General features: G+C 44.0%; 1 protein-coding gene across 8 annotated transcripts in view; it reads left to right on the forward strand.

Moving 5' to 3' along the window:
* The window catches only part of syne1a (spectrin repeat containing, nuclear envelope 1a), a 234,487-nt gene that overhangs the window by 57,038 nt on the left and 155,314 nt on the right, over positions 1-22,135 (forward strand). For 7 of the 8 annotated variants that reach the window (XM_046298670.1, XM_046298663.1, XM_046298665.1 and 4 more), the window contains exons 9-34: positions 868-989; positions 1,389-1,427; positions 4,629-4,736; positions 5,639-5,776; positions 6,123-6,281; positions 6,431-6,543; positions 6,742-6,910; positions 7,104-7,200; positions 9,405-9,610; positions 10,197-10,361; positions 10,619-10,771; positions 11,063-11,206; positions 11,557-11,739; positions 11,906-12,064; positions 13,710-13,874; positions 14,062-14,196; positions 14,423-14,581; positions 14,690-14,895; positions 15,048-15,156; positions 15,440-15,604; positions 15,834-16,001; positions 17,467-17,631; positions 18,525-18,665; positions 20,763-20,923; positions 21,158-21,314; positions 21,715-21,942. In XM_046298670.1, coding sequence (XP_046154626.1) covers positions 868-989; positions 1,389-1,427; positions 4,629-4,736; positions 5,639-5,776; positions 6,123-6,281; positions 6,431-6,543; positions 6,742-6,910; positions 7,104-7,200; positions 9,405-9,610; positions 10,197-10,361; positions 10,619-10,771; positions 11,063-11,206; positions 11,557-11,739; positions 11,906-12,064; positions 13,710-13,874; positions 14,062-14,196; positions 14,423-14,581; positions 14,690-14,895; positions 15,048-15,156; positions 15,440-15,604; positions 15,834-16,001; positions 17,467-17,631; positions 18,525-18,665; positions 20,763-20,923; positions 21,158-21,314; positions 21,715-21,942 — 3,914 coding nt within the window. The remainder of the gene's footprint in view (positions 1-867; positions 990-1,388; positions 1,428-4,628; positions 4,737-5,638; positions 5,777-6,122; positions 6,282-6,430; positions 6,544-6,741; positions 6,911-7,103; positions 7,201-9,404; positions 9,611-10,196; positions 10,362-10,618; positions 10,772-11,062; positions 11,207-11,556; positions 11,740-11,905; positions 12,065-13,709; positions 13,875-14,061; positions 14,197-14,422; positions 14,582-14,689; positions 14,896-15,047; positions 15,157-15,439; positions 15,605-15,833; positions 16,002-17,466; positions 17,632-18,524; positions 18,666-20,762; positions 20,924-21,157; positions 21,315-21,714; positions 21,943-22,135) is intronic. The other variant, XM_046298664.1, reaches the window with a different exon arrangement.

Consider the following 22,135-nt stretch of genomic DNA (forward strand, 5'->3'; position numbering starts at 1 on the left):
GTCAACCCTGTTACGGTCAACCCTGTTACGGTCAACCCTGTTATGGTCAACCCTGTTACGGTCAACCCTGTTATGGTCAACCCTGTTACGGTCAACCCTGTTACGGTCAACCCTGTTACGGTCAACCCTGTTACGGTCAAAGCTGTTACTTTATTTGGCACTTACTATAGTCATTTTTTAAATGTAGCCTCTTGAGATGGGAAAAAAATGTTTTTTATTAAGTTGAACATCTGCTTTTTATGACAGAATGTTAAAATGAGGTGAAATTAAAACTTCTGGTTAGAAAACTTCAACTTTTCTAGATCTTTCCAAACCTGAAGCTGATATGTCAGCCACGCTCCATGTCAATACAAAGATGAACTATGCTTTCACTAGTGTACATTCCTGCCTGTGTATCAGATAAATCCCTCTAGAGTGAATCCTCTCAACAGCATCTGTGCTCCCTCACGCCTGCCCCTCAGAATGAGCTCTGACAAATCCAGTTTGACATCACCATAATTAAGGGCCATTAGGGCCGGAGAGGAGTCAGTGCCAGAGAGAGCATCCAGCAGCTCACCAACATACCATATAAACCTGATATGACAGTTTGATGCAAGGTGGCAGGCCTTCCCCTCTGCCTGAGGTTTCTGTCAGAGATAGAGGCTTTCTTCTGCTTGATTACAAAGATCAGTGATGGCTGATCTCAGTAGTCTGTTGTTGATATAGCTGGAGTTAAATAGTGATGTATGGTTAGCTTTTTCCAGATCAGATGTCATTGAGAATGCTTTGTTAATACTAGTATCTGGTTGTTCATAATAGCTGTATTCAGTACAGTTCTGTGTGTTGTGGGGACTAGACTGACCCTTATCTGTTCTTCTTTCTCCCCAGATGTGGATGTTGACAAACCGGATGAGAAGTCCATCATGACGTACGTGGCCCAATTTCTGAAGCACCACCCCAACCCTGGTCACCAGCAGAACAGTGACTCGGACTCCCAGCCAGAGGAAGAGGTAGCAAGCCCTGTCCCTCTCCCCACCGCTCCCTCTCTCTCCATCTTCACAGCCATGTCTCTTCCTATTGTTTCTTTCTCTCCGTTATTTACATTATTTGCCACTATTGTCCTCTATTCAAGTGTTATCTCAGACCTTCAGGTAGACTTGCGGTGTGTGCTGTGTCTGTAACTACCACTACCACTGACACTAACTACCCAACTGTTCCTTATTGTCACCTCTCACATTCCCTTACTCCTTAGTGATGTGATGTAATGTCTTCTTGTCTGTTGTTGATCAATCACTTCTTTTTTGGGCATCTCTCCCTTCTTCTTTTTTTCTCGTTCTCTCTCTCCACTGTGGTGTTGTCTGTGTGGTCACTGCATCCCTGTGGTTGTTGTGCCTGCCTCTGTTCCACAGCATGGTCTTGCTCCTCGAGATATTGAGGAGATGTTGGAGGTAGGTTCAGTATGTAGAAGTATTAGTATCCTCATTCCGGTCCACTGTGCAGGTTCTCCATCAAACGTTCCAAAAGAACATTCTTAGAATGTTTGTAATTCCCCGCTGGAACACATACTGCTTCTAGCCCGGTTGCCAGCCTGTTTTTGCTTCAGCCAACTCTGTCAGTGTTTTGCATGACAACAACAAAGGAGGCAACTACAGCAGAGACAGACTGACACCCAGGTTACATTGTTTCTACATACTTTAAACATTCACCATTCCATTATATTGTTGTAATCACCAGCTCTACTATTGTATTCTGGTGGAATTCGCAGTGTTTTATGTGGTAAGGGAATTCATTTTTTTCTTTCTACATCTCATTTTACCCGAGGTGATAGTCCTGTATTATATGATGTGATATTACCATTATATTAGCATTAGTGCTAACAGCTATTTTGTATTAGCATGACAATGGCCACAGCTGGCTAGGGCTAGGCAGGGAACCCTTTTATTGGCGGATGGTTTGATGGAAAGCCTTGGGTTTTGTAAGGTTACAGTTTCAGCTTCGAGTGGCTTTGACATTAAGTCTCTCTAACTATGCATATTTTGCGTCAGTGTAGGATTTTGTAATATCCTTGCCTTGATTATAGCCACTGGTTAGTACTCTCTACCGCACTGACAAAGGTGTGTAACACTTTGTGTTGTATATCTACATTCAGTAAAATATTTTTTTTATGAAATAAAGAAAGAAGATATGGTTTGGCAGAGCTGATTTCAGGGACAATACACTAACTAGGCTGTAACAGTGAATGTTAGCCAGCTAGTAATATGATCCCCCCCTATAGAGTGTTTAGGGGGCTGCCATTCAGAGAAGAGAACATGTTCCTTTAGCAGGGGATTCCAATCCAACGTCTGCAATGTGAATAAAGGATAAAGCCTTACAATGGGATGGCTGAGCAGAATAGAATGGCCTGAAACTGAATAGGGAGTGTTAAAATTGAATGGACTGTTGAACTAACTAACTTGTCATCATACAGTATCTTCGGAAATTATTCACACCCCTTGACTTTTTCCACACTTTGTTGTGTTACAGCCTGAATTGGATTAAATTGAGATTTTGTGTCACTGGCCTAAACACAATACCCCATTATGTCAAAGTGGCAAATACCCCATAATGTCAAACATTTTCTAAATTAATAAAACATGAAAAGCTGAAATGTTTTGAGTCAATAAGTATTCAACCCCTTTGTTATAGCAAACCTAAATAAGTTCAGGAGTAAAAATGTGCTTTACAAGTCACATAATCCCCCGGACCACCCATACATAGAATGTATGCACACATGACTGTAAGTCGCTTTGGATAAAAGCGTCTGCTAAATAGCATATATTATTTATTATATTATAATACGTTCCATGGACTCACTCTGTGTGCAATAATAGTCACCTGTAATGTCCCTCAGTCGAGCAGTGTATTTCAAACACAGATTCAACCACAAAGACCAGGGAGACCATGACATGCAAAGAAGGGCACTTATTCAAGCAGACATTCAGTATCCATTTGAGCCTGCTGAAGTTATTAAATACACCTGTATCAATACACCCAGTCACTACGATGATACACACTCTTAGAAAAAAGGATTCCAAAAAGGGTTATTCGGCTGTCCCCATAAGAGAACTCTTTTTGTTTCCAGGTAGAAGCCTTTTTGTTTACAGGTAGAACCCCATTTGTTTCCAGGTAGAACTATTTTAGGTTCCATGTAGATCCATCTGTGTAAAAGGTTTTACATGGAAGTCAAAAGGGTTCTACCTGGAACCCAAAAAGGTTATTCTCCTATGGAAAAAGTCGAAGAACTATGTTCGGTTCTAGATAGCACCTTTTTTCTAAGAGTGCAGGGTTCTTTCCAAACTCAGTTGCCAGAGAGGAAGGAAACCTCTCAGGGATTTCACCATGATGCCAATGGTGACTTTAAAACAGTTACAGAGTTTAATGGCTATGATAGGAGAAAAGTGAGGATGGATCAACAACATTGTAGTTACCCACAATACTAACCTAAATGACAGAGTGAAAAGAAGGAAGCCTGTACAGAATATATATTCCAAAACATGCATCCTGTTTGCAAGAAATGTGTCAAAGAAGGGAACTTTATGTCCTGAATACAATGCGTTATATTTGAGGCAAATATAACATATCACATTACTGAGAATGATGGTGGTGGCTGCATCATGTTATGGGCATGGTTGTCATCGGCAATGACTGGGGAGTTTATTTTTGATTAAAAAAATAAATGGAATAGAGCTAAGCAAAATCCTAGAGGAAAACCTGGTTCAGTCTGCTTTCCAACAGACACTGGGAGACAAATTCACCTTTCAGCAGGACAATAACCTGGATAAATATACACTTGCCAAGACGATATTGAATGGTCCTGAGTGGCCTAGTTCCACTTTTGACTTAAATTGGCTTCAAAATCTATGGGAAGACTTGAAAATGGTTGTCTAGCAATGATCAACAACCAACTTGACAGAGCTTGAATAATGTGCAAATATTTTACAGTCCAGGTGGCCAAAGCTCTTAGAGACTTACCCAGAAATCCTCCCAGCTGTAATCACTGCCAAAGGGGATTCTAAACTCATGGGTGTATATCATTTTTAATACATTTGCAAAAATGTCTAAAACTGGTTTTCGCTTTGTCATTACGGGGTATTGTTTGTATATTTTTAATTCAGGCTGTAACACAACACAATTTGGAGTAAGTCAAGGGGTATGAATACTTTCTGAAAGCGCTGTAAGTATTCATAACGAATCCAATGAAATATTAGTAGCAGTGTTTAAAGTGAATTGGCTGAATTAACAGTGTGTTTTGGGCAGCTGTGAGTCTGGAGAATTTGTCCTGCTGGGCAACATATTTGATTACCTCCCACATGTTTCCTCTCTGCCCTCTCTTCTCCCCATCCCTCTTATTCCTTCATTCCTCTCTTCCCTTGTTATCCTTCTACCTACCATCTCTCCCTCTGTCCCTGCATTGCATTCTCACTTCCTCTCTTCTATCACTCGTTCTTTCCCCTTCCTAATAATAATAATAATTATTATTATTATATCTTATATCTATCCCACATTCGTTTAATAATAATTATTATATCTTATATCTATCCCACATTCGTTTCGTTTTTCACTTTCATTGTTCCCTTCCTCTCTCCTCCCTCCTCTCCCCGGCCACCCAGAGAGAGCAGCGCAAGGGCCTGAGGGAGCTGAAGACCTGGCTGGATCAGCTGGAGCTAGACACAGCACGTACTCAGGAGACCAAGGGCAACCTCAGCCAGCAGTATCAGGTGATCTAGAACACACACACACACACACACACACACACACACACACACACACACACACACACACACACACACACACACACACACACACACACACACACACACACACACACACACACACACACACACACACACACACACACACACACACACACACACACACACACACACACACACACACCGGGCACAGACACTTCCATTATCAGGCTAATCAGTGGTATTCCACTGCAGGGATCAGACTGCTGCTGCCGTATTTCCACCCTATCTGGCTTATACAGTACCAAAGCCCCAGGATACATTACATATTCAACACAGTGTGGGATTTCCTTATTTCCTCTTTCCATTATGCACGTTTTTGACAGATTCCATGAATGTATGATCTGTGAAAGAGGGAGAAGTGTATGTGTTCTATGCAGTATATTTTACAGTATATTTTATAGTATATTTTACAGTATGTGTACTGTATGTGTTCCAGGCAGTATATTTTACAGTAAGTTGTACAGTATATTTTACAGTATGTGTACTGTATGTGTTCCAGGCAGTATATTTTACAGTACTTGTATTGCATGTGTGTTTGGGATATAACTAGGACCCAAAGGTTTTCCTTGTCAGGCCACATGATCAGGAAATAACCATGCCATCTGTGGACCCCCCACCCTCTCTCTCTCTCTCTCTCTCTCTCTCTCTCTCTCTCTCTCTCTCTCTCTCTCTCTCTCTCTCTCTCTCTCTCTCTCTCTCTCTCTCTCTCTCTCTCTGTCTCTCTCTCTCTCTCTCTCTCTCTCTCTCTCTCTCTCTCTCTCTCTCTCTCTCTCTCTCTCTCTCTCTCTCTCTCTCTCTCTCTCTCTCTCTCTCTCTCTCTCTCTCTCTCTCTCTCTCTCTCTGTCTCTCTCTCTTTCTCTCATCAGTCCTTTAAGAGTGTACGTGTTCAATTGGAGATGAATAGGAAGCAGGTGGAGGCAGCGGTCCTGTCCACGCAGAAGGATGGGATGTTGACCGTGGACCAGGCTCTGGTTAAACAGGCCTGGGACAGAGTGTCCAACAGGGTAAGTGTCTGGGACGGGACCTCTGTTACTGTTGTGGAGTAGAGTAGAGTAGGGTGTATTCTGGTACAGCCTAGCTCTCAAGGACACAAGCAAACATTAAGAGGGGCATAATCAAATACCTGAACAAGTACTCAGTCAAATCTCCAGTCAACCAAACAGTGAGCTGCGTCATTTGAAGGCTTTTTAGCCGAAACATTGAAATAAATCCACAACCAGGAGAGATAAGGGTGGGACTCTATTTTTTCATTTGTACTGCAAAAGTTCCCACCAGCATTCAGACAGGCAGTCAGAGACAAGGTAACGTGACAATAGCTCATTGACTGACATTGTAACCTCCTCCCTACAGCTCCTAGGGTGGCATCTGCAGCTGGACAGGGCTCTGCCCGCCCCCCTGGGTGTGGTGGGGGAGTGGCTGCACCAGGCTGAGGGGGCACTCCGACAGGAGGTCGGTATTCAACAAACATCTGACGCGACATCTGTCCACATGACCCTGGAGCAACACAAGGTGGGCAATGTGAGCAAGGTGACAATGCGAGTCCATTTAAGGTTACACACATCCTTATTAGGTCAGTTGTTATGTACTATGTAATGGCTGTACCGTAACACAGGGTGTAATGACTGTACTATTCTCTGCTTGTGTGTGTCTGTCTACAGGACATGCTCAAATGTCTTGAAGGTCACCAGCAGGTCTTCCAGAGGATCCATAAAGACAGAAGTGTCAACGGAGTCCCTGTCCCCCCAGAGCAGCTGCAGGACATGGCAGAGAGGTGGGTCTTATCATGGCAACCAAATGGCCCAGGTTTCCCTGAACAAACATTTAACACCCAAACCACTCATCTCCCATCCCAACCCCATGATTTATTTACAGAACATTGACCTGATTACCAGCACTCAGATCGCTGGTTTAAGCTTGTCCTTGTCCATTCTATGCTCACCTGTTGACCATTCAGTATTTTCTCTTTTAGAATGAACTTTGTATCGACTTCGTCAAACATTCATCTGGCCAAGATGGAGTTCTGGGAGAATAAACACCACATGCAGGTGTTCCTGATGCTGGCAGAGTCCAAGCTCAAATCCTGGATCATCAAATATGGCCGACGAGAATCAGTGGAGTTAATGTTACAGAACTATGTTGTAAGTCCAAACAATATACAGTATTGCTCTACTTTTAAATGTCACCACTATTTCATCTTACTTTCCCACATTAGTTTCATGTAAATTATTTTTGAATGAATCGGTATAATGTTATCTAGGTTAGAGAAAAAACAAACATGCCCTGAATGCTATTCTAATCACCCACTGATTTTGTTTCTCCTCTCTCATTCAGTCATTTGTTGAAGGACAGCAGTTCTTTGAGCAGTACGAGACATTGTTCCAGACTCTGAAACAGTCTTCTGAGCTCTATGTCCAGGCTGATGGCACAGGTGAGGTTTTACAAGATCAAGCTTCATTTGGCAAGTTTTACCTCATTATCTGATTCCTCTACCTCTTCCTAACTACACCACCTACCTGACAAGCAACTTCCTTTGTCTTTTCCCTTTTGATTTAGGCAGTATTTATTGCCAATTTTAGACCACTTAATCTTATCGGGACCCTGGGGCCTAAATCTCCATATCTAGCCCACCACCATTTCCAGTACTGAATATTTTACCGATATATCACCTCTGATCAATTTCCCAAGAATGGCTCAATAGCCAATCACCCACTATCGTCCAGCATCTTCTATCCTCCCTGTCTTTTATAGTGGTTTGTCCTCTCCAGGCTAAAGTCTAAATGAGGTTTCTCCACTCTCAGCTCTCAGTGGGGAATTCGACCCCATTAGCTGAGCTGCTCTACTTTTGCTGTCTCTGGGCACTAACATGCTATGGTAGCTAGCTTGTTGATTTCATTCAGTTCCAGCCCTGCAGGCTTTATATTAGGGTATGCAGGGGAGAAGAACTGAGGTGTATCTGACAATCTGAAACATGATTGGTCGACCTCCGAAAAATGAGGCTCCCCATGAGTGAGTCCAGCCCCAGCTGGTGGTGGGTTTGCTGTGATTTGATTGGTCAGGTTCAGGCTCATCTCCTGGTTATTTCTGAAGGATAGCCCTCAAATGATTGCAGAATGGGTACAGTATGTTTTCTGCCATTTGAAATGATTGCAGAATGAGTACAGTATGTTTTCTGCCATTTGAAATGATTGCAGAACGGGTACAGTATGTTTTCTGCCATTTGGAATGATTGCAGAACGGGTACAGTATGTTTTCTGCCATTTGGAATGATTGCAGAACGGGTACAGTATGTTTTCTGCCATTTGGAATGATTGCAGAACAGGTACAGTATGTTTTCTGCCATTTGGAATGATTGCAGAACGGGTACAGTATGTTTTCTGCCATTTGGAATGATTGCAGAACGGGTACAGTATGTTTTCTGCCATTTGGAATGATTGCAGAACGGGTACAGTATGTTTTCTGCCATTTGGAATGATTGCAGAACGGGTACAGTATGTTTTCTGCCATTTGGAATGAATGCAGAACGGGTACAGTATGTTTTCTGCCATTTGGAATGATTGCAGAACGGGTACAGTATGTTTTCTGCCATTTGGAATGATTGCAGAACGGGTACAGTATGTTTTCTGCCATTTGGAATGATTGCAGAACGGGTACAGTATGTTTTCTGCCATTTGAAATGATTGCAGAACGGGTACAGTATGTTTTCTGCCATTTGGAATGATTGCAGAACGGGTACAGTATGTTTTCTGCCAATTGAAATGATTGCAGAACGGGTACAGTATGTTTTCTGCCATTTGGAATGATTGCAGAACGGGTACAGTATGTTTTCTGCCATTTGGAATGATTGCAGAACGGGTACAGTATGTTTTCTGCCAATTGAAATGATTGCAGAACGGGTACAGTATGTTTTCTACCATTTGGAATGATTGCAGAACGGGTACAGTATGTTTTCTGCCATTTGGAATGATTGCAGAACGGGTACAGTATGTTTTTTGCCATTTGGAATGATTGCAGAACGGGTACAGTATGTTTTCTGCCATTTGAAATGATTGCAGAACGGGTACAGTATGTTTTCTGCCATTTGAAATGATTGCAGAATGGGTACAGTATGTTTTCTGCCATTTGGAATGATTGCAGAACGGGTACAGTATGTTTTCTGCCATTTGGAATGATTGCAGAACGGGTACAGTATGTTTTCTGCCATTTGGAATGATTGCAGAACGGGTACAGTATGTTTTCTACCATTTGGAATGATTGCAGAACGGGTACAGTATGTTTTCTGCCATTTGGAATGATTGCAGAACGGGTACAGTATGTTTTTTGCCATTTGGAATGATTGCACTAGCTTGATGTGCAGATGTAATTGGGTTTCCTCTTTGGACTCATTTGTCAGTTCTAAAGAACACACCAGCATTCTGTAGTCTTGATGTGCATATGAATGTACTGTGTGGATTCCTTTTTCCTCTGATTATTGATATTCTATATTTATAACCACTGTTTTCATTCAAATAGGCTTGCCAAGAGACCTTGTTTGATCTCTCTCACTACCCTGTGTGTATGCGTGCGTGTGTGTGCGTGTGTGTGCGTGCGTGTGTGTGTATTTATCCCATGTCTCTATGTCTCCTCCTCTCCCAGTGGATGAAGGCGAGGCGGGGGTTAGGAGGTTCATGCGGGAGGTGTTGACCCAGTGGAGGAGTCTGTCTGTGGAGGTGCGCAGTGTAAGGAGCATGCTGGATGAGGTGCTCTCTAACTGGGAGAGGTACAGCTGCACTGTGGCCTCTCTACAGGCCTGGCTTGAGGATGCAGAGGGAGCACTCAGCCAGCCTGAAAACATCAAACGGGTATGTTTTACTGTAGACCCCCTCACTTGATCCCCATTCACCTGCTTATAAACATTGTAGATGGATGTAGGCCTAGCATGTCACCAATGAAACAACCACACCTTAACTTCTGCTTTTCTGAAAATGGACCTGAGAAACCTGTGAAAGCTCTTTTGAAGGGGGTCTTTGACCTTAACATCTTCTGATATATCCATTTCTGACACCCTAATTTCAAAAATATTTACTCGATTTCAACATCCAAATCATCTTCCAACCAACCGTCAAGATTCCCTCCAACTTCCCCATGTCACTGAGGACGTCCCAGCTGTCAGGTCACCATGGATACCCCAGCTGCCAGATTACTGTATAACCCTAATAACTAAACCACTGGGGACAAGACAGATAATTACCCCAACCACTCAATGAATACCCAATGTCATTAATGTCATTACTCTCTGTCCTTCAATCTTTTTACATTCTCCTCCCATCCCCCCCCTCTCTCTCTCTCTCTCTCTCTCTCTCTCTCTCTCTCTCTCTCTCTCTCTCTCTCTCTCTCTCTCTCTCTCTCTCTCTCTCTCTCTCTCTCTCTCTCTCTCCTCTCTCTCAGGAGTTCTTCCGCAACCTTTCTCAGTGGATGGATCAGCACTCTGTGATGAATGACGCAGGGAACTTCTTGATTGAGACATGTGACGAGACTGTGTCACGTGACCTGAAACAGCAACTTCTCCTGCTCAACGGGAGGTGGAGGGACCTGTTCGTCAAAGTCAAACAGGTAACGGAGCTATCACACATCTGATCATGGAGACAGAACAAACTGATCACACTATTAGACCTGTTGGACATAAGCTATGGGACACACAGGTAGGTAGTGGCACATTAAGACCCCTCAGAGATGCAGATAAATCAGCATACCTGCCCTATGGCCATTCATGCAGGTAACTGAACACACTTGACAAAGACACACTGGTTGCAGCCACAGCAGTGCACATTAAGTCTCAAACCAACACACTGTGCCCCCTGTCTCTGCAGTACGCCCGTGAAGACGAGCTGGACAAGTGTAGGAGGGACCACATGAGGGCCATCTCTGCCCTGAGGGAGCTGCTGGACGGTGCAGAGTTGAAGCTCAACGCCCCTGTACAGGTCTCCTTCCTCAACATCAGGTCTTTCCTACAGGATGTGGAGGTAGGTCATGAGTAGGCTGTGTAATATGCACATACAAACTGCATTGTCATGTTGTCTAAGCAGTTTTTATGAAGTAGCATGCAAACCTATATTTTATTCTGTGTTCAGAATGCTGTTTGCTTCTGTAAACATACTGTGCTAGATAGCCTTCCAGCTTTCTCTATAAGCCACAGAGTAGATCCAGTCAATATTCCACAAACATTGCTACGGCAGCTATGATTGAATCTAGCCCTTGTAAACACACGACTAAGATGAGATTTCTCCTTCTTTACTTTCACATCTCCCACTCAGAACACCAAGAAAAAGGTTGTTGCCATGGAGACTCAGTACAAGTTGGCTGCCTGCAGTGCCCAGCTCCTGTCCAAGGATGCCCCGCAGGAGGAGGGCGCCAAGGCCATGGCTACTATGACAACGGTCAAAGGTCAACTCAGTAAGGTTGGTATCACCAGAGGGTAAAAATGACGTTTTATTAATCCTTTCCTGCCTCAAATCTTCCATTTGCCAGTGTCAGCTACTGCAATGTACTGGGGTGAGTTTTCCAAAAGCTTCTTATTCTAATCTTGATACTCTTTTGTTCATCACCTACAAACAATGGACTAAAATGATCTTAATGCCGCATTTCCATAGAGGATTTACTCCAGTGTTTTACCCAAACAAAAGTTTCATCATTATACTGGATCTCTCTAGGAATGAATTACCTCCCTCTCTCTGATCCCTCTGCTGCATTCTAATTATGGACACTATTGATTCTCATGGTGCCTTGTTCCCCCTGTCTCTGTCCCAAGGTGAGGGAGAGGTGCCCTTCTCTGGTGAGGGAGTGCCATGGACTGCTCCCCCTGCTGGAGGAAATGGAGAAGCACATCACAGGCTTCTACCAGGCTCTGGAGAGGGCCATCCGGATCACTGCAGCAGGCAGAGACCCAAAGCCACAGGCCCAGGTCCAGGGACAACACAAACACAAGTGGCAGGTGAGCTAGGGGACTAGGGTGTGTGTGTGTGTGTATGTATGTTGGTATGTGTATTTGTGTGTGTGTCCTTTTCTGTGTGTGTATGGTTGTGTATAAATAAAAGTGAGTCTGTATATCCCACTCTGGGTGAGTTTATATATCTACTGTACTCCCTCTGCTCCCCCAGGATCTCCTGAGCCAGCAGCAGAGCTGTAAGATGTGTTTATCTGTGATTGAGAGGAACCTCCACTCCCTGCAGAGGACGCTCTCCTCCAGCAAGGCCCTGAGGAACTTCGACCAGACCCTCCTGCAGAAGAGAGTGGCCGAGATTCAGACCTCTGCACAAGTTAGCATTACTGTACTCAGGTGTCATATAGGAACTACACATAGGAACTACATTACCCATGACATTGCGTAATGTTGGCTGTGCCTAACAATATGTGTGCCATGTTTGTGCTGCTACCATGGTGTGCTGCTGCCATGTTGTGTTGTCATGTTGTATGGCTGCCATGTTGTGTTGTCATGTTGTGTTGCTGCCAAGTTGTGTGGTCATGATTTATGGCTGCCATGTGGTGTTGTCATGTTGTGTTGCTGCCATGTTGTGTTATTGTCATGTTGTGTTGCTGCTATGTTGTGTTGCTGCCATGTTGTGTTATTGTCATGTTGTGTTGCTGCCATGTTGTGTGGTCATGTTGTATGGCTGCCATGTTGTGTTGTCATGTTGTGTTGCTGCCATGTTGTGTGGTCATGTTGTGTTGCTGTCATGTTGTGTGGTCATGTTGTATGGCTACCATGTTGTGTTGATGCCATGTTGTGTTATTGTCATGTTGTGTTGCTGCCATGTTGTGTTATTGTCATGTTGTGTTGCTGCCATGTTGTGTGGTCATGTTGTGTTGATGTCATGTTGTGTTATTGTCATGTTGTGTGGTCATGTTGTGTTATTGTCATGTTGTGTTATTGTCATGTTATGTTGTTGCCATGTTGTGTTGTCATGTTGTGTTGTCATGTTGTGTTATTGTCATGTTGTGTTATTGTCATGTTATGTTGTTGCCATGTTGTGTTGTCATGTTGTGTTATTGTCATGTTGTGTTGCTGTCATGTTGTGTTATTGTCATGTTGTGTTATTGTCATGTTGTGTTGCTGCCATGTTGTGTTGCTGTCATGTTGTGTTATTGTCATGTTGTGTTGCTGTCATGTTGTGTTGCTGCCATGTTGTGTTATTGTCATGTTGTGTTGCTGCCATGTTGTGTTGCTGCCATGTTGTGTTATTGTCATGTTGTGTTGCTGTCATGTTGTGTTGCTGTCATGTTGTGTTATTGTCATGTTGTGTTGCTGTCATGTTGTGTTGCTGTCATGTTGTGTTATTGTCATGTTGTGTTGCTGCCATGTTGTGTTGCTGTCATGTTGTGTTATTGTCATGTTGTGTTGCTGTCATGTTGTGTTGCTGCCATGTTGTGTTGCTGCCATGTTGTGTTGCTGTCATGTTGTGTTATTGTCATGTTATGTTGCTACTATATTGTGTTGTCATGTTGTGTTGTTGTTATGTTGTGTTGCTGTCATTTTGTGTTGCAACCATGTTGTGTTGTTGTCTTAGGTATCTCTCTATGTAATTGTTTCGGTGTCTCTTTTGTCATGGTGTGTGTTTTGTCCTACTTTTACATTTCTTATCCCAGCCCCAGTCCCTACAGGAGGCCTCTTGCCAGGCCACCATTGTAATTAAGTATTTGTTCTTAATTGATTAAAAGTTGGGGTTTTTTTATTTAAAAAAACATCAGAGCAGAGATTAGCATTTCCAGACCTGGAAAATTGGGGTACAAGATTGTTTCGCACAAGATTTCCGACTTGGGTGCTCACATTAACAATTTTGAAAACTGAAAATATTGACTTGATCAAAGATGATTGTCAGTTAGAGGTCACATACGACTACAGTAACTACATTACCCACGCAGCATCACTACATCTTTACCACCCTTTGTGCTCTTCCCTCCAAGGGTCTGTTGAAGGAGGTGGGGGAGTGGAGGAGGCAGGAGGAGGCCAACAGCACCATGAGGAGGAGGTTTGAGGAGTCTCGTCTGGAGCTGGAGAGAGTGCTGAAGGTGGCAACCACCTGCCTGAGAGAGGGGGGAAACGCAGAGGAGCTGCTGAGAAAACAATGCGTAAGACTAGAAGAAAAACACCAGTCAATCAACAGTCAACCTTACTCAGTTTAGATGAGTGGGAGGAATCCCTTTTAGAGATTCATTTGAGACTATTTGAGACTATTTTAAATGATTGAGAAAATACAATAATAAAATGAAATCATTTTTTGCTCCCCCTCTGACTTTTTCTGTTAATTCCGTTCAGGAGTTCTTTGGGCAGCTAGACCAGCGGGTCCTGAGTGTGTTCTTAAAGGCCTGTGACGATCTGACAGACATCCTGCCTGAGGAGGAGCAGCAGGCGCTGCAGGACACTGTCAGGACGCTGCACAAACAGTGGAAGGTCAGACAGCAAAGTTTGATCACTTTCATACATACAATACTAGTAATGGCAGTCTTCATAAAAGGCGTAAAGTGCTACATGATATTACATGGGGGTACAATAGCAGCCATCTTGTAGAGCATCTTCCTGGACTGATGTTCCTTTATCCTTGTGTAAGTCCTTGTCTCTCTGTATGCTCTGAAAAACAATGTCCATCTGGTCTCTCTGTGTCCCTGTGCTTCTGCAGGACATCCAGATGGAGGCGCCGTTTCACCTGCAGCGTCTGAAGGTGGAGGCAGAGCGAGGCCGGGCAGGGGCCGTCCTACAGGAGTGCAGGGCGGAGCTGGCCAGAGAGATCCAAGCGCTGACCACCACAGGCAGCGAGACAGTCATCAGAGAACACAGGGTGAGAGAAGGAGGGAGAGAGAGTGAGGGAGCTATTGAAGGAAGGCGGGAGAGAGGGGCAGGAATGAGTTCACCCTAACTAACCACACCATTATGTGTCTATCCTTAGGCCTTCTTCAGGGAGAAAGCACCTCTCAGTGTGTGTGAGAAGAGCATAGGCAACATGGAGGAGCTCTGTCAGACACTCCCTGACAACGACTCGGCTAGACAAACCCTGGACTCCACCAGGATGGCCCTGGCAGACGTCAAAGGTCAGATAGAGGCAACCCACCTGAAGCTGCAGCAGCACTCCCAGTGGAGGGAGTGGAATGACAGGTGAGAGGGGACAGAGATAGACGTTTCTCTGAGAAATCTGTCCAAAGTAACGAAGGTTTCTCCAATCTCCAATTTTTTATTATGCTGATGAAGTACCTTACTTGTAAAGAAATAATGTGATAATGTAGGGAAACAAATCCCCCTTGATCCAGGTTCACAGAGCTCTCTGATTGGCTGTTGTCTCAGAGAAGCCAGGTGAGGCTCCTGAGGGAGAGAGCCAGAGATCGCTCCCACCAGGAACAGGTGGATACTACTGTCCAGGTGAGCAAGATGAGCTTATATCCCAGAATTACCACAGAGGTTATAGTTAAGAATTAAATGAATTCCATTTCCCCATTGATACAGAACCTCTCCATCTTTACTACTACCTCTTCCCATACCTCTCAATCTCTCCCACTCTATCCCCTTTTCATATCTCCGTGTCTACCCATTCCTCTCTCCTCCTACCCTTCACCCTTCATCCCATACCTCTCCCTCTCTACTGCTCAATCTCCCCTCCCTTTCTACCCCAAATGCTGTCATCCTCCAACCCCCCCTCCCATAGGAGCTCCAGAGGGCAGCCGAGGGGCAGGAGGAGAGCCTGTCCTGGCTGAATAGTCGTCTGGCTGTACTGACAGAGGTCAGTCCTGAGGTGGAGGCTATTAGACAGAGGGCTGCCCTGGCCAAACTCTCCTCTGACCTCACCACCCTCCTCTCCTCTCTCTTGGAGGTAAACCATCTTATTTTTTTAGTTATGGCAATACAATTGTCCTCTTGTCATGAAGGTCAGAATTGAGAGACTGATCTTTGTAACTTCCTTGCCTGTCTATAAAGAGAACTGGTGATCCCTGCTCTATTCTAATGTTATTATGCTGGTCTAGTCTGTGTTATATACCAGTATACAGTATGTTTTAAGGACCTGCCTCTCTCTCCTCCTCTCTCTGCTCACTTCATCTCAGTGGGGTCAGGAGGGGTCTGTGAGGGTCCACAGTGAGGAGCTGAGGGAGGATGTGCGTTGTGCTCTGGAGGAGGTTCTCAGGGCTCGAAGGGAGGCTCAGGAGCAGACCAGCAGGATCCTGGAGGCAGAGAACCCAGAGGAGGCCAGGCAGCTGCTCCTCATACACCAGGTAGGGGCTGAGGGAGAGGTGGGCTGAGGGAGGGGTGGGCTGAGGGAGGGGCTGGCTGGCTGTGTAACTATGATGTCTCATAAAGCCATTGTGTGTGTTTGAGATTGACTACATTGCATTGCAGTTGGACTGCACAATCAAAATCACTGATATACAAATCACCTTTCATCCCAAAACACTACTTAGAAGATTAGCGATTCTGTGCTTCTCCTTGCTCAAACTGATCCTCTTTAATACGTTGATTTTCTCTCTGACTTCCATTTTCTGTTTTGTCTCTCTGTGTCTGTCTCCCTGTCTTTGTCTATCTGTGTCTGTCTCCCTGTCTTTGTCTCTCTGTGTCTGTCTCCCTGTCTTTGTCTCTCTGTGTCTGTCTCCCTGTCTTTGTCTCTCTGTGTCTGTCTCCCTGTCTTTGTCTCTCTGTGTCTGTCTCCCTGTCTTTGTCTGTCTCCCTGTCTTTGTCTCTCTGTATCTGTCTCCCTGTCTTTGTCTATCTGTTTCTGTCTCCCTGTCTTTGTCTCTCTGTGTCTGTCTCCCTGTCTTTGACTCTCTGTGTCTGTCTCCCTGTCTTTGTCTCTCTGTGTCTGTCTCCCTGTCTTTGTCTCTCTGTGTCTGTCTCCCTGTCTTTGTCTGTCTCCCTGTCTTTGTCTCTCTGTGTCTGTCTCCCTGTCTTTGTCTATCTGTGTCTGTCTCCCTGTCTTTGTCTCTCTGTGTCTGTCTCCCTGTCTTGGTCTCTCTGTGTCTGTCTCCCTGTCTTTGTCTCTCTGTGTCTGTCTCCCTGTCTTTGTCTCTCTGTGTCTGTCTCCCTGTCTTTGTCTCTCTGTGTCTGTCTCCCTGTCTTTGTCTATCTGTCTCTGTCTCCCTGTCTTTGTCTCTCTGTGTCTGTCTCCCTGTCTTTGACTCTCTGTGTCTGTCTCCCTGTCTTTGTCTCTCTGTGTCTGTCTCCCTGTCTTTGTCTCTCTGTGTCTGTCTCCCTGTCTTTGTCTGTCTCCCTGTCTTTGTCTCTCTGTGTCTGTCTCCCTGTCTTTGTCTATCTGTGTCTGTCTCCCTGTCTTTGTCTTTCTGTGTCTGTCTCCCTGTCTTTGTCTCTCTGTGTCTGTCTCCCTGTCTTTGTCTCTCTGTGTCTGTCTCCCTGTCTTTGTCTATCTGTGTCTGTCTCCCTGTCTTTGTCTCTCTGTGTCTGTCTTCCTGTCTTTGTCTCTCTGTGTCTGTCTCCCTGCCTTTGTCTCTCTGTGTCTGTCTCCCTGTCTTTGTCTCTCTGTGTCTGTCTCCCTGTCTTTGTCTCTCTGTGTCTGTCTCCCTGTCTTTGTCTCTCTGTGTCTGTCTCCCTGCCTTTGTCTCTCTGTGTCTGTCTCCCTGTCTTTGTCTCTCTGTGTCTGCCTCCCTGTCTTTGTCTATCTGTGTCTGTCTCCCTGTCTTTGTCTCTCTGTGTCTGTCTCCCTGTCTTTGTCTCTCTGTGCGTCAACAGCAGCACCTGAAGCGTCTGCAGACCGACAGGAAGAAGGCAGAGCTACTAGTCGCTCACTGTCGCCAGCTGCAGAAGGCGGAGGGGCTTAGTAGCTCACTACGGGAACTAGAGGGTGCTTTCAGAGAGGTGGACCGCAAAGTAGGGGCCCAGGAGCACAATCTGCAGGTACAAGTCTCTAGATGAACTACACTGTATTCACACAGGTGGCTGTGTTGAAATGCACGTGCATGTCTTCCCATTGATCTTTCAGCACATGCACCTTCCCTGATCAATGATTGGTCTTTGTCCTATGTTAACTTGCCATTGATCTATGTGCTGTGTTTTTGACTTACAAGTTTTCTTCATATCCTCGGGTTTCAAGTAAACATGTCCCTCTCGGCCTTGTCATTGATCGGTTTAAATCTGTGTGTCTGTGGGAATGTGTGTCTGTCCCGTTTGTGTGTGGGTGTGGCTGTCAGTGTGTTTGTGTGTGTGTGTGTGCGCACGCGCGCGTATGTATATGTGTGCGCAGGGTTGGGGAGTAACTACAGTTAAATGTCAACTGATTACTAAAAAAACTAACTGTAATCAGTTACTTTACCAGCAAAAATATTGTAATCCGATTACAGATACTCTTGAAAAACTAGATTACTTCATGGATAACTTTTCAATTCAGAAAGGATGTTTGCAAAAAAATACATTATGACTCCTTTCTGTTTTCTCAATGACATTCAATTCATCACTGAAAAAAGGTGCAAGTTTAAGTTTGTTCCACCAGACTGAGTCTGGCCACAAGTCAGAGACCGCTGTGATGACACACCAGATGCGTTTAATGGGTCATTTTTGTCTTCTTCTAATGCCTCTTAAAGGTAAAGTAATCCAAAAGTAACTTAAAGTAATTAGGTTACGTTACTGATTTGGGGTAATCCAAAAGTTACTTACTGATTACAATTTTGGACAGATAACAAGTAACTCTAACAGATTACATTCAGAAAGTAACCTACTGAACCTTGTGTGTGTGTGTGTCCACATACTGTATGTTGTGTTTGTATTCAACGATATCTGTGTGGGATCCTCAGGCGACTCTGGGTGCATGGCAGGAGTTTGACGCAGAGAGAGAGGCAGTATGGCTGTTTGTCAGCAGTACCAGCCCTGTCTTACAGAGGGAACTCATCTTCAGCAGCCTGGACAGCCTCAGGACTGAGCTGGCGTGTACCAAGGTAAGTCTGTTAGAGATACATCCAGTGTGTGCGTCTGTGCATATATACAAATTCAAATGAATGATGATCATAAAAATTGACAATGACCACAAGCACAGGGTTCATTTGTCGGTTTACAGCTGTATGCATGATACATACAGAGCCTTCAGAAAGTATTAACACTCCTTGACTTTGTCCACATTTTGTTGTGTTACAGCCTGAATAAAACAAATATTAAATTGAGATTTGTTGTCACTGGCCTACACACAATACTCTGGAATGTCAAAGTCGAATTATGTTTTTTGACGTTTTTACAAATTCATAAAAAATTGAAGGCTGAAATGTTTTGAGTCATTATATATTCAACCGTTTTGTTATGACAAGCCTAAACAAGTTTAGAAGTCAAAATTAGCTTAACAAGTCACAAAATAACTTGTATGGACTCGCTCTGTGTGTAATAATAGTGTTAACATGAACTACCTTGAATGACTACCTCATCTCTGTACCCCACATATACAATTATCCGTAAGGTCCCTCAGTCGGGCAGAGAATTTAAAACACAGATTCAATCACAAAGACCAGGGAGGTTTTTAATGCCTTGCAGAGAAGGGCATGTCTTGGTAGATGGGTAAAATAAGAAGCAGACATTGAATATCCCTTTGAGCATGGTGAAATTATTAATTACACTGTGGATGCTGTATCAATACACCCAGTCACTACAAAGATACAGGCGTCCTTCCTAACTCAGTTTCCGGAAAAGAAGGAAACCACTCAGGGATTTCACCATGAAGCAAATGGTGACTTTAAAACAGTTACAGAGTTTAATGGTTGTGATAGGAGAAAACTGAGGATGGATCAACAACATTGTAGTTACTCCACAATACTAACCTAAATGACAGAGTGAAAAGACGAAAAGATGGAAACCTGTACATAATAAAAATACTCCAAAACATGCATCCTGTTTGCAAACAGGTACATGCATCCCGTGCAATAAGGCACTAAAGTAATACTCCAAAACATTCATCCTGTTTGCAGTAAGGCACTAAAGTAATACTCCAAAACATGCATCCCGTTTGCAATAAGGCACTAAAGTAATACTCCAAAACATGCATCCCGTTTGCAATAAGGCACTAAAGTAATACTCCAAAACATGCATCCTGTTTGCAAACAGGTACATGCATCCCGTGCAATAAGGCACTAAAGTAATACTCCAAAACATTCATCCTGTTTGCAGTAAGGCACTAAAGTAATACTCCAAAACATGCATCCCGTTTGCAATAAGGCACTAAAGTAATACTACAAAAAATTGTGGCAGAGAAATGAACTTTTTGTCCTGAATACAAAGTGTTATGTTTGAGGCAAATCCAAAAACAAAACATTACTGAGTACCACTCTTCATATTTCCAAGCATAGTGGTGGCTGCATCATGTAATGGATACGCTTGTAATCGTTAGGGACTGGGGAGTTTTTCAGGATAAAAAATAAACCATATCGAGATAAACAAAGGCAAAATCCTTGAGGAAAACCTGGTTCAGTCTGCTTTCCACCAGACACTGGGAGATGAATTCACCTTTAAACAGGACAATAACCTAAAACACAAGGCCAAATATACATTGGAGTTTCTTACCAAGAAGGCAGTGAATGATTCTGAGTGGCCAAGTTATAGTTTTAACTTGAATCTGCTTGGAAATCTATGGCAAGACCTGAAAATGGTTGTCTAGCACTGAGCAACAACCAATATGACAGAGCTTGAAGAATTTTGAAAAGAATAATGGGCAAATGTTGCACAATCCAAGTGTGTAAAGCTCTTAGAGACTTACCCTGAAAGACTCAGCTGTAATCGCTGCCAAAGGTGATTCTAACATGTATTGGCTCAGGGGGTGACTCAGGGGAATACTTATCTAATGAAGTTATATTAGTGTATTATTTTCCATTAATTGTTAACAAATGCTATCATTTCCTTTCTATTTTGACATTACAAAGTATACTTGTATATATCGTTGACCAAAAAAATTACAATGAAATCCATTTTAATTCCACTTTGTAACACAACAAAATGTAGAAAAAGTAAATTGGGTGTGAACACTTTCTGAAGGCACTGTATCAATTTGTTTGCAGGGGATCCATAAGAAGAGTGTGGAGTATGTGGTACAGACAGACTCCCTGTCGAGGAAGGCAGCAGAGATTCAGTTGGGTCCTAAGAACCAGACCCTCCTACAGCAGCAAGCCCAGCAGGCCACACAACAAGTCACACAACTGGAGGCCAGCCTCAAGAAGAAGTAAGGATGTCTCCCTCCTTTTGACATACTTTCTAGATATATTCACATGCACAGTATTTTTTCAGTTTCATCCTATTCAGTTGTAGCAATACTGTAGTGGAATGGTTGGGTGTGTGTGTGTGTGTGTGTGTGTGTGTGTGTGTGTGTGTGTGTGTGTGTGTGTCTGTGTTTGTGTATGTGTGTGAGCACGCGTCTGTTCCAGATTATGACTCTTCTCCTGTCCTTGTTTTGCAGTGTTGACCTGCTGGAGATGGTGTGTGTTTGGTGGGAGCGTTTCATCAGGGAGTCAGAGGCCTTCTCCTCCTGGATCTCAGAGAGGGAGCGAGAGCTGGACACTGTGGACTCCAACTCCTCCTCAGACCCCCTTGATAAACACATCAGCACAGTGGAGGTATGATGTGTGTGTGTGTGTGTGTATATGTGCTTGCGTGTGTGTGTGTGGGAGAAAGGCAGTTTATTATCACAGCGGCATACTATCCTTTATACTATTCCTCCCTTCCATTCACACTCCATTACATAGAGACAAGAAGTAGTCTGTGCTTTGATCACGATCAGAGCATCACTTGGATGACTGTTTAATGAATGCCCTGCAGCAGTCTTTACCACTGTGGGTCCCAGTTTCTACACACAGGTTTCAGATAGTATGTGAACAGAGACTGCAGAGACTGATCTAATAGCCCTATTGGGATCTACTTTGACTTGTATCTCTCACTCTCTATCTGTCTCCCCCTTTCTCTCTCTCTCTCTCTTTCTCTCTCTCTCTCTTGCTTCTCACTTTCTTTCTTTCTCAGTTTGTTGGAGCAAGACTAGAAGAGCGGGCAGCCATCTTGTCCCACCTGGAGGCGGAGTCAGAGGCTCTGTCAGGGTTTGTGACCCCTGGGGAGGCGGGGCGTATCCGGGCGCGGCTGGCTCAGATGGAGCGGTACTGGGAGGAGCTTAAGGAGAGCGTAGAGCAGCTGGGGGGACAGCTCAACCAGAGCGCCACCTGCAGGCAGAGGTTTAACAACAACCTGGAAGAGGTGACACAAACCTCTATGGTGACTAGAATTTCCACGGCAATGTCCCACTGACTTTAATGCATGATGTATGCAAAAGTCCACGTTTCGTATACTTATCTCAATTTAAGATTTGGACATTATATCTGGTTTACTGTAAATGATATATGTGTTAGTACATTGTAGTAAGTGGTGATTTTGAATGATGTCTTCGTCA

The sequence above is a fragment of the Oncorhynchus gorbuscha genome, linkage group LG14 (genome assembly GCF_021184085.1).
Source record: "Oncorhynchus gorbuscha isolate QuinsamMale2020 ecotype Even-year linkage group LG14, OgorEven_v1.0, whole genome shotgun sequence".
In the NCBI taxonomy this organism is placed as follows: domain Eukaryota; kingdom Metazoa; phylum Chordata; class Actinopteri; order Salmoniformes; family Salmonidae; genus Oncorhynchus; species Oncorhynchus gorbuscha.